Source organism: Lepidochelys kempii, chromosome 3, assembly GCF_965140265.1.
Source record: "Lepidochelys kempii isolate rLepKem1 chromosome 3, rLepKem1.hap2, whole genome shotgun sequence".
In the NCBI taxonomy this organism is placed as follows: domain Eukaryota; kingdom Metazoa; phylum Chordata; order Testudines; family Cheloniidae; genus Lepidochelys; species Lepidochelys kempii.
In genome coordinates, this window is record NC_133258.1 from 68,637,082 (window position 1) to 68,653,828 (window position 16,747).

The 16,747-nt window shown below is 41.5% G+C and overlaps 1 protein-coding gene across 2 annotated transcripts in view; it reads right to left on the minus strand.

Moving 5' to 3' along the window:
- The window catches only part of LOC140908830 (gamma-aminobutyric acid receptor subunit rho-1), a 68,980-nt gene extending 55,352 nt beyond the window's left edge, over window positions 1-13,628 (minus strand). For both annotated transcript variants that reach the window (XM_073336713.1, XM_073336712.1), the window contains exon 1: window positions 13,507-13,628. In XM_073336713.1, the coding sequence (XP_073192814.1) occupies window positions 13,507-13,628 (122 nt within the window). The remainder of the gene's footprint in view (window positions 1-13,506) is intronic.
- Between the last annotated feature and the right edge of the window lie 3,119 nt (window positions 13,629-16,747).

The window sequence follows — 16,747 nt, forward strand, 5'->3', positions numbered from 1 at the left end:
ATTTCTTTTGTTTTTATACAGAGAAAATACTTGTAATCAAAAATAAAAAGTTAGCACTGTACTCTGTATACTGTGTTGTAATTGAAATATTTGAAAATGTAGAAAACATCCAAAAATATTCAAATTAATGGTATTCTATTATAGTTTAATCGCACGACTAGACTGTTAATAGGGTTGTCGCACGATTAAACTATGTAAGATGAAAGCAAGACTGATCAATACCAAATGATATAATCAAGGACTTTTAAAGCTTGGATAAGGCAATTACTGGAGGAGCAAGTGACAAGCGTTTTGCACATATTAGTACTCATTTACAGATCTAATAGTAAAATGGACACTTATTCATAGTGGGTGAATTACACGATCTTCCTCCCTGACTTTTATACTCTGTTAGACACTCCCCTTTACTTAAAGATTTCTAAAACTACTTGTAAAAAGTACTTGTTGTGGCATTGTAACACTATACTAAGGTATAATGACATTTCAGCACAATGTCATGATGCAACATCAGATCTGACCACAACATAATAGGTTTCAGAGTAGCAGCCGTGTTAGTCTGTATCCGCAAAAAGAAAAGGAGTACTAGTGGCACCTTAGAGACTAACCAATTTATTTGAGCATAAGCTTTTGTGAGCTACAGCTCCCTTCATCATGAAAGCTTTTGGTCAAATAAATTGGTTAGTCTCTAAGGTGCCACAAGTACTCCTTCTTTTCGTGAATATCACAATAGTGATTCAAACTCTTGTTCTGCTTAAGTTGTCCCTGGCTTCAAGTACAAAACATGTATAAATGATGTATATGCACCTTGGAATGAGTAGTTAAAAATGTAAAATAGCTTTTTGCATTCTGTTGTTTGCACTCTCTTCACACATTTGTATTGCACATACCTGTAGCTTATTGCTAATGTACTTGAAAATGAGTGTTTCTTCAAAATGTAACCAAAGCTAAATATGTATGGTAACTATAACCTTCATAACATATAGCACTTTATTTTTGAGACTTTTTTCAAGATTTCCCATTTTTAAAAAAATTCAAAACTTCACTGAAATTTCAAAATTCATTTGGCATTAAAACATTCCATTTGTGTTCCCTGCTGTTGGATGTGTGACAGGTTGGATCACAGAAACCCCCTTGGGGTTGCCAACTGATGTGCCAAGACTACTTCTTCCCCTGCTTTCCCTGCCAGCCTGGGACTCCAGCACCCTGTCTTGTGGAGCCATACATGTCAATCTGCTCCAACACAGATCCAGGGTCTGAACCGCGTGCCCCAAAGCTGCAGACTTAACTGAAAGCAACTTAAGAAGTGTTCCTGTCTTTAACACTCAGATGCCCAACTCCCAGGGGGCTCTAAACCCCAAATAAATCCATTTTTACCCTGTATAAAGCTTATACAGGGTAAACTCCTAAAATTATTCGCCCTCTATAACACAGAGATATGCACAGCTGTTTTCCCCCCTAGGTATGAATACATACACTGGGTTAATTAATAAATAAAGTAGGATTTAAGTGGTTCCAAGTAATAGCAGACAGAACAAACTGAATTACTAAGCAAAATAAAATAGAACACCCAAGTTATGTCTAAGAAAACTGAATACAGATGAAAACCTCACCCTTAGAGGAATTCCAGTAAGCTTCCTTTTACAGACTAGTCTCCTTCTAGTCTGGGTCCAGCAATCACTCACACCTCCTGTAGTTACTGTCCTTTATTCCAGATTCTTTCAGGTAGCCTTGGGGCTGGAGAGGATCTCTCTTTAGCCAGCTGAAGACAAAATGGAGGGGTCTTCCCTGGGTTTAAATAGACTTTTTCTGGTGGGTGGAAACTCCTCACTCCTCCTGTTTAGAATCCCAGCTACAATATGGAGTTTTGGAGTCACATGGGCCAGTCATATGTCCATGCATGACTCAGAACTTACAGGTAGCAGCCCTGGGTCACATGCTACCTTGAACATCCTCAAGTAGATTTCTTATGTGGATTGGAGCATTCCAAGATCCATTGTTCCTTAAGTGCTTCTTGATTGGGCACTTAATTTGCACATTTCTTTCTCACAAAGCTGACCAAATGCTTTACAAAGGCTACTTAAAAATCAAGCCAGTACACAGCCAACATTCATAACTTCAAATACAAAAATGATACATGCATATAAATAGGATTAATAGATTCAGTAGAACATAACCTTTACAGAGATATGTTACATGGCATATGTAGCATAAAACATATTCCAGTTATGTCATATATACATTCATGAGCATATTCCCATAAATTCTTATGGGGTGCACCATCACAGGATGTACAAATGATTATTTTACTGTTTCACACCCCAATCTGCCATCTTTAATTTAATAAATATAAATGAAAAATTAAAGGGGGGGCACTATGCTTCCAGGGGTTAATATCGAGATGCAGAGCATTTCCTCTCTAGGTTACCAACCCATCTCCAGTTCAGGTTGGTAATGACTTAAAATTATCATCTAACAGCTGGCTAATAGCCTGTATAGTACAAGCAGATGGTCACTGTCCTAGTTCTTGATGGAGAGTGACATTCCCCTTTGGTGTTATCTGGACCGGTGATTTGCTAGGTCACGCCAACCCTACTCTGCTGTGAGAACCCCCACTCCTGGGCTGTTCACATACAGCCTCTGGCATGTAAGCTGCTTCTTGGATTGTGCAACCAAATGATGCTAGCCAATACCTCCGGTCCCAGACACAACCCTAGTAACCTCCATCTTGCAGTGTCCAGTTATGCCCACTGGATGCCGCAAGCTTATATGAGTTCATCAGTTTAACACAGAAATTGATATGTACCAGGCCTGTTATCCCAAGGGGAGTCTCTGATGCACTTCAAACCAAATGCACTGCTTCAAGTAGAACAAACAAATTTATTAACTATGAGAGAGAGATTTTAAGTGATTATAAGTCAAAGCATAACAAGTTGGATTTGGTCAAATGAAATAAAAGCAAAAACACATTCTAAGCTGATCTTAATCGTTTCAATGTCCTTACAAACTTAGATGCTTCTCACCACGGGCTGGCTGGTTGCTCTTCAGCGAGGCTCTCCCCTTGGATCAGCGCTTTAGTCGCTTGGCGTGGTGTCTGTAGATGTAGGTGGAAGAGAGAGGAAGAGCATGGCAAATGTCTCTCCTTTTTATCATGTTCTTTATTCCCTCTTGGCTTTGCCCCACACCCCCTCAGAGTCAGGGTGAGCATTATCTCTTCGCAGTTCCAAACTGATCAAGGGAAGTGGGGTGACTCACACGAGAGTCCAACAGATTATTTTGTTGCTGTCTAAGCCAGCGTCCTTTGTTCCTGTGAAGCTGGGCTGGGTTTGTCCCATATATGCCCTGATGAGGTGAGAACTGCCTCTCTGCTCTTGGAAAGTTTTTGCCTGGGTTTATTTTAAGCCATGAAGACACATTTTCAGCCTCATAACTATATACATTAAGGATGTGGATAAATTGGAGAGAGTCCAGCGAAGGGCAACAAAAATTATTAGGGGTCTGGAACACATGAGTTATGAGGAGAGGCTGAGGGAGCTGGGATTGTTCAGCCTGCAGAAGAGAAGAATGAGGGGGGATTTGATAGCTGCTTTCAACTACCTGAAAGGGGGTTCCAAAGAGGATGGCTCTAGACGGTTCTCAATGGTAGCAGATGACAGAACGAGGAGTAATGGTCTCAAGTTGCAGTGGGGGAGGTTTAGATTGGATATTAGGAAAAACTTTTTCACTAAGAGGGTGGTGAAACACTGGAATGCGTTACCTAGGGAGGTGGTAGAATCTCCTTCCTTAGAGGTTTTTAAGGTCAGGCTTGACAAAGCTCTGGCTGGGATGATTTAACTGGGAATTGGTCCTGCTTCGAGCAGGGGGTTGGACTAGATGACCTTCTGGGGTCCCTTCCAACCCTGATATTCTATGATTCTATGATTCTATGATCAGAGAAGACTTATGAAGGCCTATGACTAAAGCTCAAGCCTAGGAAAGGTGGGAGTGGTTTAAGTTTGAATTTCTGGCTTGGGATTTGTTGGAGAACTCCAGGGAGGAATTGAGAGAGTCATGGGCCCTGAAGGAAGGGTAATTCCTGAGACCTTGGAGTCTGAGGGTGTGACCAGGGTCCCCTGGGGGGAGAAGAAGGGGGCACACTGAGGTTGCTCAATTAGGGCAAACTGCAAAGAACGGGGCAGACCATCCCCAAAGCTGGTAGTAATTCCGATACTTAAATCTACACAGCTAGTAACAGAACAGCTTCCACAATACCTTATTCGTTACACAGAAGCCAAAACACAGTTCCCTTAAAAGCAACCCAGCCTTTGGGCTCCCTCCCAGACAGCCGAGTCAACTATGAAAGTTCTACCAATCCCAAAGGATTGGACACATTACCTCCCAGGTTAATAAATATTTCAGATCTTACCCAAATACACGCTTACAGCCAATTCCTACTAACTAAACTAAAAATTATTACAAAAAGAGTGTGTGTGTGTGTATTGGTTAAAAGATCATTATACATACAGGCATGAGTACAGATCTGAGATCAGTTTCATAGTAGAGATGATGATCTTAGGAGTTGCACAGAGTTCATAGAATTAGTCCATAGGTTTAGTCCAATGTCCAACACCAGGGTGATCCAAATGAATTTGGAGACCTCAATCTTGCAGCTCAATGCTTCCCCTGATAAAGCATAAGCAGCTCTGAGATGAAATGAGCAGGTCCCAATATCCTTTATACAGTTCCTGGGCAGCACAGAGTCCTTGGATGAACAATAGGCCTTTGAAATAAGCTTCTGTTTCCCAAACATCACCTGTAATTAGCTACGTGGATTAACATAAGGTAATTATCCATTGAGCAGTTCATACACAGTTTACCAAAAACTTTAAAGAGACATATAGACAATGACATTATTTCACCCAATATTCATCTAAATTTTAATATTCCCTTTTGATCTCTGAATCAATAGCTATAGTAATAGACAGCCATTTAAACACACTTCCTGGGGAGGGATAGCTCAGTGGTTTGAGCATTGGCCTGCTAAACCCAGGGTTGTGAGTTCAATCCTTGAGGGGGCCATTTAGGGATCTGGGGCAAAAAAAAATTGGGGATTGGCCCTGCTTTGAGCAGGGGGTTGGACTAGATGATCTCCTGAGGTCCCTTCCAACTCTGGTAGTCTGAGTCTGAGTCTAACATCTAACAAGATATAAGTAAACACATACAATTAGTATCACCTTTAATTCTTTAACAATACAGGTTTGCATTTCAAAGTTCTAGCCTAACATGGAATGGCCCTAATTACCATTTACATACTTTTCTAACATGTCTCTAAAGGTTGAATCTGGGTCATTTAGCCTGCGAGTTGCTTAACCCTTTCTAGCCATGTGTCACAGATGGGAACACCTACACAGTGAGACTAGGAAGGGGCAGTGGGAAAGGTCTGAGGACAGGCAGGAAGTAGTCCAGGGAGGAAGTAGTAGGCCTGAATAAACATATGTTGCTTGCCCATTAGTGTATCCCTAGACTGGAACCTAGAGAAGAAGGGAAACCCAGACTCTCCCATCAGTCACTGAAAAAGGTGGTGCAAACAACCTAGAGACCAGGGGTGGAAGGACTGTTGAGTTGGGATTCGGCTTGAGGCTCTGGGGCTATTGTTTGTTGGACTTTTGGTTATACCTGAGGGGGTGAGACTTTCAAGTGACCTGGCTGAATGGCTGAGTCATGAGAAGAAGCAAACCACTGCAGGGCTGGAGCAGCTGTCAGCAAGAAGTGATAGATGAGAGCCTGCTTTGCCACATCCAGACTTGAAGGGGCATATCTGGTAATGAATCTCTCCTACAGGGAGGAGCAAGGTGACTCTTACTGTGTAATGGGAAGGGGATGGAGTGATCATTTATTTTTAAACTTGCCTATGAAGTGTTATTGGTAACTTGGTTCCAGGGCACCAGGGAGGTGAGGGGTCCATGAGACACTCTATATCAAGATGTGTTCTTCTGTCCCCTGAAAAAGTTTCAGAACCCCTGAGGTAAATCCAGGTACACACACAGGTATCCTTTGAATGCTGTTTTATTAGCAAAGGCTGGAGAAGCCTGATGGGCACACACCCTGAACTAGTCTACACAATATGGGACACAATGGTGTCTTTAAAGGACCATACTATTGCAGAGCTTAGGTTGTGTGTCATTTTTTAAAATTTAAACTTACTAAGGGTTTTTCTTTTTGCATGACCACAGAGTGCCCGCTAGGTTCTGTGATTTAATGCTGCTTAGTGTGTATGAACATGAAGCCGTGGAATGTATTGGTAAAGGCTAACTTCTGACATGACTTGTTTGATTTGGGGGTAACAGCAACAAGTGAGGTCTAGTCCTAAAACAACTTCTAGGAAAAGTGAAGAGCGGAGTGAAGGGAGCGTCAGAGAAGATTATCTGTATGCACTGTATGTGCAATCATTTATATACTCTGGATGGCTCCCACATAAATTTTAGAGACAGGGTGGGGCCTATAATGCTACACTCATGTCTTAGTATTAAATTTCCTTGGTTTTGCTTTTTAATCTTGAAAACCTACTTCAGTTTCAACGTGCCCAGATGCTTCTGGGCCCTCTAAATAAGGGGTCAAGGAGGAGTCCTAGCTGTAACTCTAAATGAATGAATTTCAAATCAGTGACACTTTTTTTAATGTTATTTGGAAGTATTATTGAAAGGAGAAACTCTGCCATGCAGCTGTATGAATATGAACTCTGAAGGCAATGCTATGGTTAATGGTGCAAGCATATATTTCAGTTGTTATAACTGCTCTCCATTGAAGGAAATGTGGGACAACTTGCACCACAGTAGCAGAAATAGCATTTCTATGTGGAGAATATAATGAGCTGAAATAATATGGACAGGGTTATGCAATGAGATGGTGAAGAGGCAAGTGTTGTAGATACTCCCCTCCACCCCTTTTTTAAAGGCAGTATACTTATGTTTAACAAAACCTACCTTGTAGGGTGGCACATGTCTGAAAGGTGACTGTAACAATGGCTTCAGGATTTTAATGTTAAAAGATAGTTTACCTAATGGTCAGCTGGGTTCAGACAGCCTAGGCTTCTTTTCATATTGCTCATCTTCACCAGTAATAATTCTGCAGGTCTAATTAGGCCATCAACACCACCTGTGTAGTCCTAGTGTCCTTGAGATTATCTCCTCAGCGACATTTGTGCAGGCCAGTGGCCTTCAAAGGGTTTCCACAGGTGTGACTGACTGGAACTTAGTAGACCATTCTGTTTGATACTCAAGTTCTCTGCTTCCTCTCTTCACAGTGTTGGCTCTATGGGACTAGCAGGGGTAAAAAGCATTATGGCTGGTCTATACTGGGAATTTATATTGGCATAGCTATGTCTCTGAAGGCTGTGAATAATCCACACCCCTGAGAGAGGTAGCTATGCTGATCTAACGCCTGGTGTAGACCGCACTAGGTTGACGGAATAATTCTTCTGTCAACTTAGCTACTGCCTCTCAGGGAGGTGGATTACCTACACTGACAGGAGGGTTCTTCCGTTGGCTCAGGGATTGTTTACCCTGAAGTGCTATAGCCACACTGCTGTAGCAGTTTAAGTGTAGACATACCCGCACAGATTTATTTGGGTCACTGGCATCCTCACATATGATTAACTTAATGCAGAAAGCAGATCTGCTAGGCAAAAGTGTCATTTTTACATAGTTGCTCATAGAATAAAAGTGCATCTTGGGTCACCCTTCTGGGGACTAGCAAAAATTGGTAGTCTAGTCTTTGATTACATGGCAAACAAGATTGTACCACAAACCACTACTCTAGAGACTCAGGTGTCTTAGAGATGGTTTAAAATGCAGATTTCACTGTATGCATCCTGTATATTGTTCATGGCCCCTTCAACATTTTTTATGTTCAGCATGTGCTGTTCTGTAATGTCTTTTATCAAGTTATTGGGCCCAGTTCTTAGGTTCACTACAGCTCCTTTGCAATACTCTATCAATGCAAAACCACCATAAAACTCAGCTTAGGGGGTAATTGTGGGTGGTGTAGAGCCAGTATAGGTGCTCTACCTTTCTCCCCTATCCATCCTTTTCAAGTCCTGCCAGAAGGGGCCTGGTTGGGGGTAAGAGGGCATAGCCAGAGTGGTGCTGCTTTCGGACTATTGATGAACAGTGTAGGTGTAGGTCCCCTTTAGAAAAATATTTTAACAGTATGGTGCTTTCTTAATTTCCTTAGCCTCTTCAGTAGATACACAAGTACAGTTAACAAAGAGCTGGCACCCCACACAAATGTTGCAAAAATATAAATCTGTGTAATATTCAAGATGGAAGACTATACCAGATACTTGCATTGTCTGAAAGCCCCTGGGACCAGACTTAAACATTAGTATCACACACAGATTGAGGAGAGGTGGCTTGTGCCTTCTCTATTCAGGAGTTTCTGGGAGCTGGTTTTGCCCCTGGTACAGGCTAGGCCAGCCCTGAAACCATTGCAGTTGGCACTATATTGTCAAGATGGTCCTGCACCTTGACAACTCCCCTTCCCACTTTGAAGTGATTCTTCCTGCCCTACCATCTATGTAGTTTATGCTGTGACGTTGGGGGGCATAAAGCAAGTTCCCTTAGGAGGTCTCTTGTTGCAGGGTATTCAGGGGGAAATCTTGTGACCCCTGTATACTGGCTTAGCCAGCACAAAGCGGCCTTGTCACAGGGGTGAATTCCCCTGTAGGCTCTAGCCTCATGCCTTACACAAGAAAAAGACCCTTCTGTCAAGCTGTCTGGAGTGGCTCATGAATTCGGGTGCCAGTCTCAGGGCAAACTGTTACAAACCAGGGCACAAACCCCAAACTGGTTGAGTATTCTACAATTAGATTTCACCAATCAAGTATGAACTACTCAACCACTACAACTGCTTTAACATGGAGTCACAGATAGTCCTCTTGAGCATTCCGGTCTATCTCGCCACCCAGGCAAGACTGCCTTTGTGATAATGGCCCCTTACACCAAAAATCACAGCAATATTCAGGTTATTCCCAGTCCCAAAGGACCCATCACTTATCCCAGGTCAGTTTTACCTCAGATCTCTCACAGAAGACCATGCTTTTATCTAATCCTATATTAAACTAAAGGTTTATCAAGTAGGAAAGCAAAATAAGTTTAAAGTAGGCAAACATATACACACACACACAAAAATGAGTTAGTCTTGGGTTTCAAAAAGTACTAGACGCTGCTGTATATAGGTCCTTTAGGGCTAACCCATGCTAAAATGCTTGGAGATCCCTTGCTTCTGTTTAGAAATATTGCCGTCTCCAAATTCCAACCAGCAAAGTGATACAGTTCTTTCTGGTCAGGGATTTTTATTCCTTTCCCCCAGAGTTCAAACTGATGGAATGAGGGTTTGTGCACATCCTCTCTTCATGGGTATGAGGGGAGCAATTAAAGTATTTTGTCCACCGATATTCCACAATGGTTCATTTGGTGTCTATGGGCCTTCTTTTGTTGGACAGGAGATGACACCTCTTGTCGTAAACTAGTATTTCACACTTGGTAATGCTTCTCCCTGACTGGATTTCCAGTTGCATAGCAAACAAAACACTTATAGTTACAAAGCAAATAGTTACCCTATAACAGGGATTGGCGACCGTTGGCACATGGCCCTTCAGGGAAATCCACTGGTGGGCTGGGATGGTTTGTTTACCTGCAGCGTCTGCAGGTTCAGCCAATCACAGCTCTCACTGGCCACGGTTTGCCATTCCAGGCCAATGGGGGCTGTGGGAAGCAGCAGCCAGCACATCCCTCAGCCCGCACCACTTCCTGTGGCCCCTATTGGCCTGGAATGGCAAACCGCAGCTAGTAGGAGCTGCGATCAGCCGAACCTGCAGACGCTTCAGGTAAACAAACCACCCCAGTCCACCAGCGGCTTTCCCGGACGGGCCGCGTGCCAAAGGTTGCCGATCCCTGCCCTATAACATGGGATACAGATATTATAAATGAGATGAATGCAGGCAGCAACTTACAAGCATTCCATAAAGTCTAAACACATTCTTAACATCTATTTTACCAATACTAACACACAGGTGAGCCAGAATGGCTTCCAGTTATGCATTGGTCAGTGCTCAGTGAGGCCTAAGGGCAACTGGTCTGCTATCATAACACTACCTCATTTGGTATGTTCTGTACTGTTTTTCATTTCAGTTCTTACTTTAGAATATCCTGTCTAGTCTCAAAGTCTTCAAGAGAAAACCCCAAGCACTTTCAGAGTGAAGGTTGAAACTCCATGCTTAATGTAGCCTCCTAGCCTGTGCATAGCTCAGATTCAGATTACAATATTTTGCTGAAAATGATACTGTTCCAGGTGTAGAGAGCCTGAAATCAGAAGAACTTGAATTTTGTCATCTCCAGCATTTAACTAATTTAGGGACTAAACCAACCTTAAACTGAATAAAAAGTCAAATTGCTCTAAGTTCTTGTACAAAATGAATTTTAAGGGCTGACTTATGAAGCATGAGGAAGCAGAGCTTGTAATAGAAATGCTGAGTGACAGCCTTCACCATGAGCTACTACTTCTGAAATAGCATAGGTGGGGGCTCTCCTGAATTGCTTTGCCTCCCAGAGTCCAAGTCTGCACTCTCAGTGCAGGTAGCACTTTTGGTAAAATCAAAGGGAATCTTATCTGCATCAAGATTGACTCATGTGAACATGTTTTAATACAGCCAAATGCAAGGTCAATACATCTCAGAACAGATTAACCAGTACAACAGCTTCCCTAGGACTGTGGTGGGTTCTCCATCACTTTAAGTCTTTAAATCAAGCCTGGATGTATTTCTAAAAGAGATGCTACAGCTCAAACAGAAGTTTATGGGCTTGAAGTGGAAATTACTGTATGAGGATTTATAGCTGGTGTTATACCAGAGGTCAAACCAGATAACTGTCACCTCTAGCCTTAAAAATCTACAACTCTATGAGAGATTTTGGGCCAGGGCCAGATTGATCATTCCTGCAAAGCTATCTGAAAATTTTCTTACCTGGCCAGTGGAGGATCACTTCAAAGTAAGGATTGTCAAGGGAAGTAGTATTGCTCTATGGGCTTTGCCATCTCCGCTCCTAGTGGCTGGTAGAGGGGGCATGGATGTGTGTTCCTATACCCTGGTGATCCTTGGCTGCTGGAACAGCCCCTTGCAGCCTTCAGGCAATTCCAGGCTAGACCTGGAGGATCAGCCCTACAGAATGATCCAGGGAGCACAAAAGTTGCTTAAGGTAGTCTGCCACCTTGATTGGCCCAACACCCTGCTTTGCTGAACAGCCCCATCACCCTGGATGGTTGGGGTGTGCCTACTTAAGTAATTCTGTTGGAACTGTTTTAATATCCTATTTCATCCTATGGATAAAGTTCTTTATCCTTCCTTGCCCTCTCCATTACTATTACATTCCTATGTTCTGTCGCATCATGTTTCTCCCTTTTTGTAAAAATAGAGAGATACTTACAGGCACTTAACTATTACAGTGCTCCCAGATGCTGCTTCTGTATAATAAACAAATTGAGATTCACTTGTGTGTATAGATCAGAACAGCATACTCTGCATGTGTTCCTTGAGAGCATTCCATATAGCAATAGCCACAGAGAGCAATTTCCTTGTTCCCCCATGTCTTTGATGCCTGAGGTCAGAACAGGCAGCACACAGAAGAGAAAAGAGTGCCAGGCACCTTTCCCCTCCATTTTGTACCACTAGGGAAGGACTGGGCACAGCTCCAGGCCTCACATTTCTCTAATTGCATGGACTGCGCAAGGCTATTGCCACTAGCAGGGCTGGTGTTAAGGGGGGTGGTAAGCAGGGCAAATGCTCAGGGTCCCGCCCCACACCACCTCTGGGGCCTCAGGCATTGCAGAAATCCAGTTTGTGAGCAGGTCAGGGAGGCGGAATGGGGGGAGGCCTAACTCCCCAGGTTTTGCCCTGGCCACTAGCAGAGGTAACCACCCCAAACTGTAGATGGAGGAGGTGGGGTCCAGGGTGTGCTCCCCTCCATGCCAGCCAGCAGCACCACCTCAGTTGGATTCTCAGTGCTTCAGGGGTCTTGGTGGGACAATGAAACCACACAAGGCACAAAACAACCAGTCTGTTTATTTTCAAATGCTACCTGAATATGTCACTCTCCCCTCACTAGGATTTATTCTTTCCCTTAACTGTATTTTACATGAAGTGCTTAGGGATGTCTCTCTAATAAAGAGAATTACAGCTGCATTATGGGCGTACACAGGTTTATACGACTTGTACACTATTTTTGTTCAGCTGGTTAAAGCTGCCAGTTTACACCTTGCCATCGACTTTGCTAGTGTCAGCTACAGGATGGTAGAACATCTGCCCTTTTTGTGAACTTGAATGAAAACAAAGGATAGCATTGTTTTAATATCTCTTGCCATGTATCCATTTGGGTCTGTTTGTGAACAGGGTCCACTGCATCCATCTTCCCAGTTATGGGGCATCACCACTGAACCTATTTCATAGTTTACGAGATGGATCTTGGATTCACAGATATTATCACTGCAATAGGGTAGTCTGGCCCATTTTCAAGAAAGCAGAAAAGGGAAGTATTTGAAGACCGAGAGGAACCATACTTTATTCTCTGATAATTTTTCCAGAACACTGATGTTTATAGAAATGGCTTGAATTCTTCCTGCCTGACACTACTGCATCTCTATTAACAGTTCATCTCCCTTAAAACTACTTTTCTCATGTTAATTAAGATAGCATTGGTGACAATTCATAGTTGCTAATGAGCAAAAACCAATCTTAATCTGTGTTTGACAGCTTCAGTAGACATTTTAAACGCTGACTTCTTAGAAGGCATAAGCCAGTGATGCCCTCCAGAGAAGTGCACAGAATTTTTTTTCCCCTCCAGCAATATCCCCTGGTGTTTTTCTACTTGCATGTCGAGGGCATGTTATATAATTATTCTTACTAGACCTCAATATTTTTTACAAAACAGAATATGAGTACTTGAAAACAACAACAACACAAAACTGCTCTAATATCAGGAAAATTTCCTCCAAACAAAAACTTAGAGGACTGTGTATGGCAGTACTGGGGAAAAATTAGTATGTAGCCCTTTTGGAAACTGGGCAATGAATAACCTGCAGATCAAAGGTCTTTTTTGTTCACAGGCATAACTGATTGTATCCTAGTAGTCTGCAGATATGTTGGAAGTAATAAAACTTTTATATCCACTCTTATAAATACCCCAGCATTCTACCCCAATAAACAATCAACTCCTCCTTTCCTTCCCCAAAGATGCTATAATCAAGAACAAGCAAATGCCACGTTACACCAGATAGTTGATACTAGTGGTTTTGGATGTAGAAAATGTAAAACTACTAGTCATTGGAGGAAAAAGAAAAAGCTAAGCACAATATTTGTTGGTTAGATAATCCTGAATATGCTGCAATACAAACTTCAGCCGTCTGCATTAGGAATGTATAGTTATCTGCAATGTTGCATTTGCCCAAATTGTATATATCTGAATTTACAAGGAGACTCACCTGCCCTTCTTATATATCTCATGTATTTCTTTTCCTTGCTGGTGAGCTCTGCATTCAGTAGACAAAACCCATCCCCACAACAGCAAGAAGATGCTAAACTGCATTTTATGGACAGTCAACATGATATTCTGGGGTCCTATATCCAGAAATAGTCCAAAAGAAAACAAAAGTGTAGATTCTGTTTCTCTTTAAGACATTATCAGTCTCTTCATTATTGGAAGGATGTTTACTCATACAAAAAATCATCCTGCAGTATTTAATCTGGACAGTGGGGAAAGCAATTTCCATTAAACCTATAAATCCCTCTACGTCAGATGGTAGGGATTTTCGAACAGTGTAGAATTCACGTATTCCTACAAAACGATTTTCTTTTGTTCAAACATGCTATTGTACAAATTGGTTTAAAGCAAAATCTTTCAAGTATTTTGGAAAATGGCATATATATTTCTGGAGAACCAGTGTATTCTAGCTGATCAAAGATTTCTTTAATTGCTGATTTAAGTGCACCTGTTAATGCCTAATGTGATAGTCTTTATAAAACACTTATTTGTGTGCTTCCATCAGCTAATCATAATTTCTATCTAGCTTTTAAGAAAGCTATTTGATCTTATTTTCCCTGGTTTTGCTTCATGCTTGCAGCGTGTGCTGATGCCATTGTTGCTGTGCTTGCAGAACCTGTGTCACGCACTTCACTGCCAAAATATCCAGTTAGGGAGGTAAAGATAAGCATAGGGAGAGTCACTTATCCTCTCTGCTGTTGGATATTTATAAGAGATCATGGCTGATTGTCACTTGCAGACTAGAGAATGACAGAGGGCAAAGAGAGCAAGGGAGGATTTCAAGGGACTAGAGGAAAAAATGTTCTACGTCTTTAGCAAGTAAAGCAATTGTCTCAGAGGTTAATTAAAATTAGAAATAGCTGTTGCTTGCATTTCTGTACTTGCTGCAAACAGCCCGATCCTTCTCTTTGAAGCACTGTAATGGCTCCCCATTATCAACAGCTTCAAGTTTAAAAACTCTTGGCTTCATGACTATGCAGCTCCGTGTCAATCTACGCCTTCTCTTATCACATTGCTACTATCCCTTGCATTCTACCATTGATGCCAAATTTGCCCAAGTTCTCCATTTCTTCCACATCTGTCAACAAATTTTTTTTTTTTTTTCAAAAACACATGCCCACTCTGCATATAATTCCCACCCCATACCAGGACAACTAGTCACCACCTTCTCTTCAGGCCGATTCCTCTTAAAGGCATCGGGGCAGATTCTTGCCTGCTATAAATTGTCATAGTTCTGTTGAACACCTCAGCTGCTATATAGAGTTTATGGCTAGAAGGAACCATTAGATCATCTAGTCTGACCTGTATGTCACAGGCCACAAGAGAGATGCGGCGGGCACGTATGCTATGAGTGGAGAATTGTAAACATAGTACCAATATTCAAGAAAGGAGAAAAAGTGATCTGGGAAACTACATGCCTCAGTTTGACCTCAGTTGTATGAAAGGTATTTAAACAAATTTTGAAAGAATAATTAAAGAGATATAAACCGGATAAAATACATGATTTTACAAAAGGTAGATCATGCCAGATCAACCAGATATTTTGAAAAGATAACAGATTTTCTAGACTAAGGAAATTTAGTAGATCTAATCTACCTGGATTTTAATAAAATATTTGATACAGTTCCAGATAGGAAATTAGTTAAATTGGAAAAGATGAGGATTAATACAAGAATTGAAAGGTGGGTAAGGAATTGATTAAAAGGGAGACTACAATGGGTCATGCTGAAAGGTGACCTATCAGGCTGGAGGGAGGTACTAGTGGAGTTCCTCAAGGATAAGTCTTGGACCAATCTTATTTAAGATTTTCATTAATGACCTTGGCAAAAAAAGTGGAAATGGGATAATAAAATTTGCAGATGACCCAAAGTTGGCAGGTATTGCCAACATAGCGGAGGACCAGAATACCATGCAAAAAGATCTGGATGACCTTGAAAACTGGAGCTATAGAAATGGGATTAAATGTAATAGTCGAAGTGCATGACACTGCACTAACTACAATTTTTGCTATAAAATTGGTGGAATATCAATTGGAAGTGACAGAAGAGACTATTTTTATTGGGAGAGCACAGGATGACTGAGCTGCCAAAGTGATGTGACTGTGAAAAGGCTAATGTTGTAATGCAATCATAGGATGCAGCAGGCAAGGTATTTCCAGTAGAGATAGGGAAGCGTTAGTATCTTTGTACAAGGCACTGGTGAGATGACCTCATCTGGAATACTGTGTGCAATTCTGGTCTCACGTTTAAGAAAAATGAATTCAAACTGGAACAGGTGCAGAAAAGGGCTAAGAAGATGATCTGAGGACTAGAGAACCTACCTTACAAGAGGACACTTAAAGAGCTTGGCTTGTTTAACCTAACAAAATAAAGGCTGAGGGGAGATATGATTTATCCCTCTGATGTATTTAGAGAACAAATAGAGTGAGGAGTTATTTAAGAGCCAATGTTGGCACAAGAACAAATGGATATAAACTAGCCATCAATAAATTTAGGCTTGAAATTAGATGAAGGTTCATAACCTTCAGAGGAGTGAAATTCTGGAACAGCCTTTCAAAAGGAGTAGTGGGGGAAAATACCTAACTTCTTTTAAGACTGATCTTGATAAATTTATGGAAGGGATTATAGGATGAGATTGCCTATGATGGCATATGGCCCATCTATGACTGCTATAAGCAAATATCTCCAACAGCTGGAGATGGGAAACTAGATGGGGAGGGCTCTGAGTCAGGGCTGAATTAAGACCTTTAGAGGCCCTAAGCACTGAAAAGTTTATGGTGCCCCCTCATATGTAATTCAACAAAAATACTATACTGTAAAATAAAATTTTATTTTTTGAAATGACACAACTTACATGTATGCTGAAACTAAAATAGCTTCTTTCTAGATTTTCTGATTGCAAAATCCTGGATAAATTCATCTAAACTGACTCAATGAAGCATGTCCGCTTCCATACGCAATAGGGAAAGTGAATCAAGTCTGTCCTGACAAACTGTTGTTCTCAGGGTTTTTATTCTTTCCATCTTAGAGGAAAAAAAAAAATAGTTCTCCGGAGCAGTTAGTAATCAATGTTAGAAAAATACATTGTGCGATCTCTCCATTTGGAAATGCACGTTGTATTCAGTCTTTCAATATTGTGTCATGAAGATCAATGTGTCTCAATTTCATTTTTCCTGTTTCATT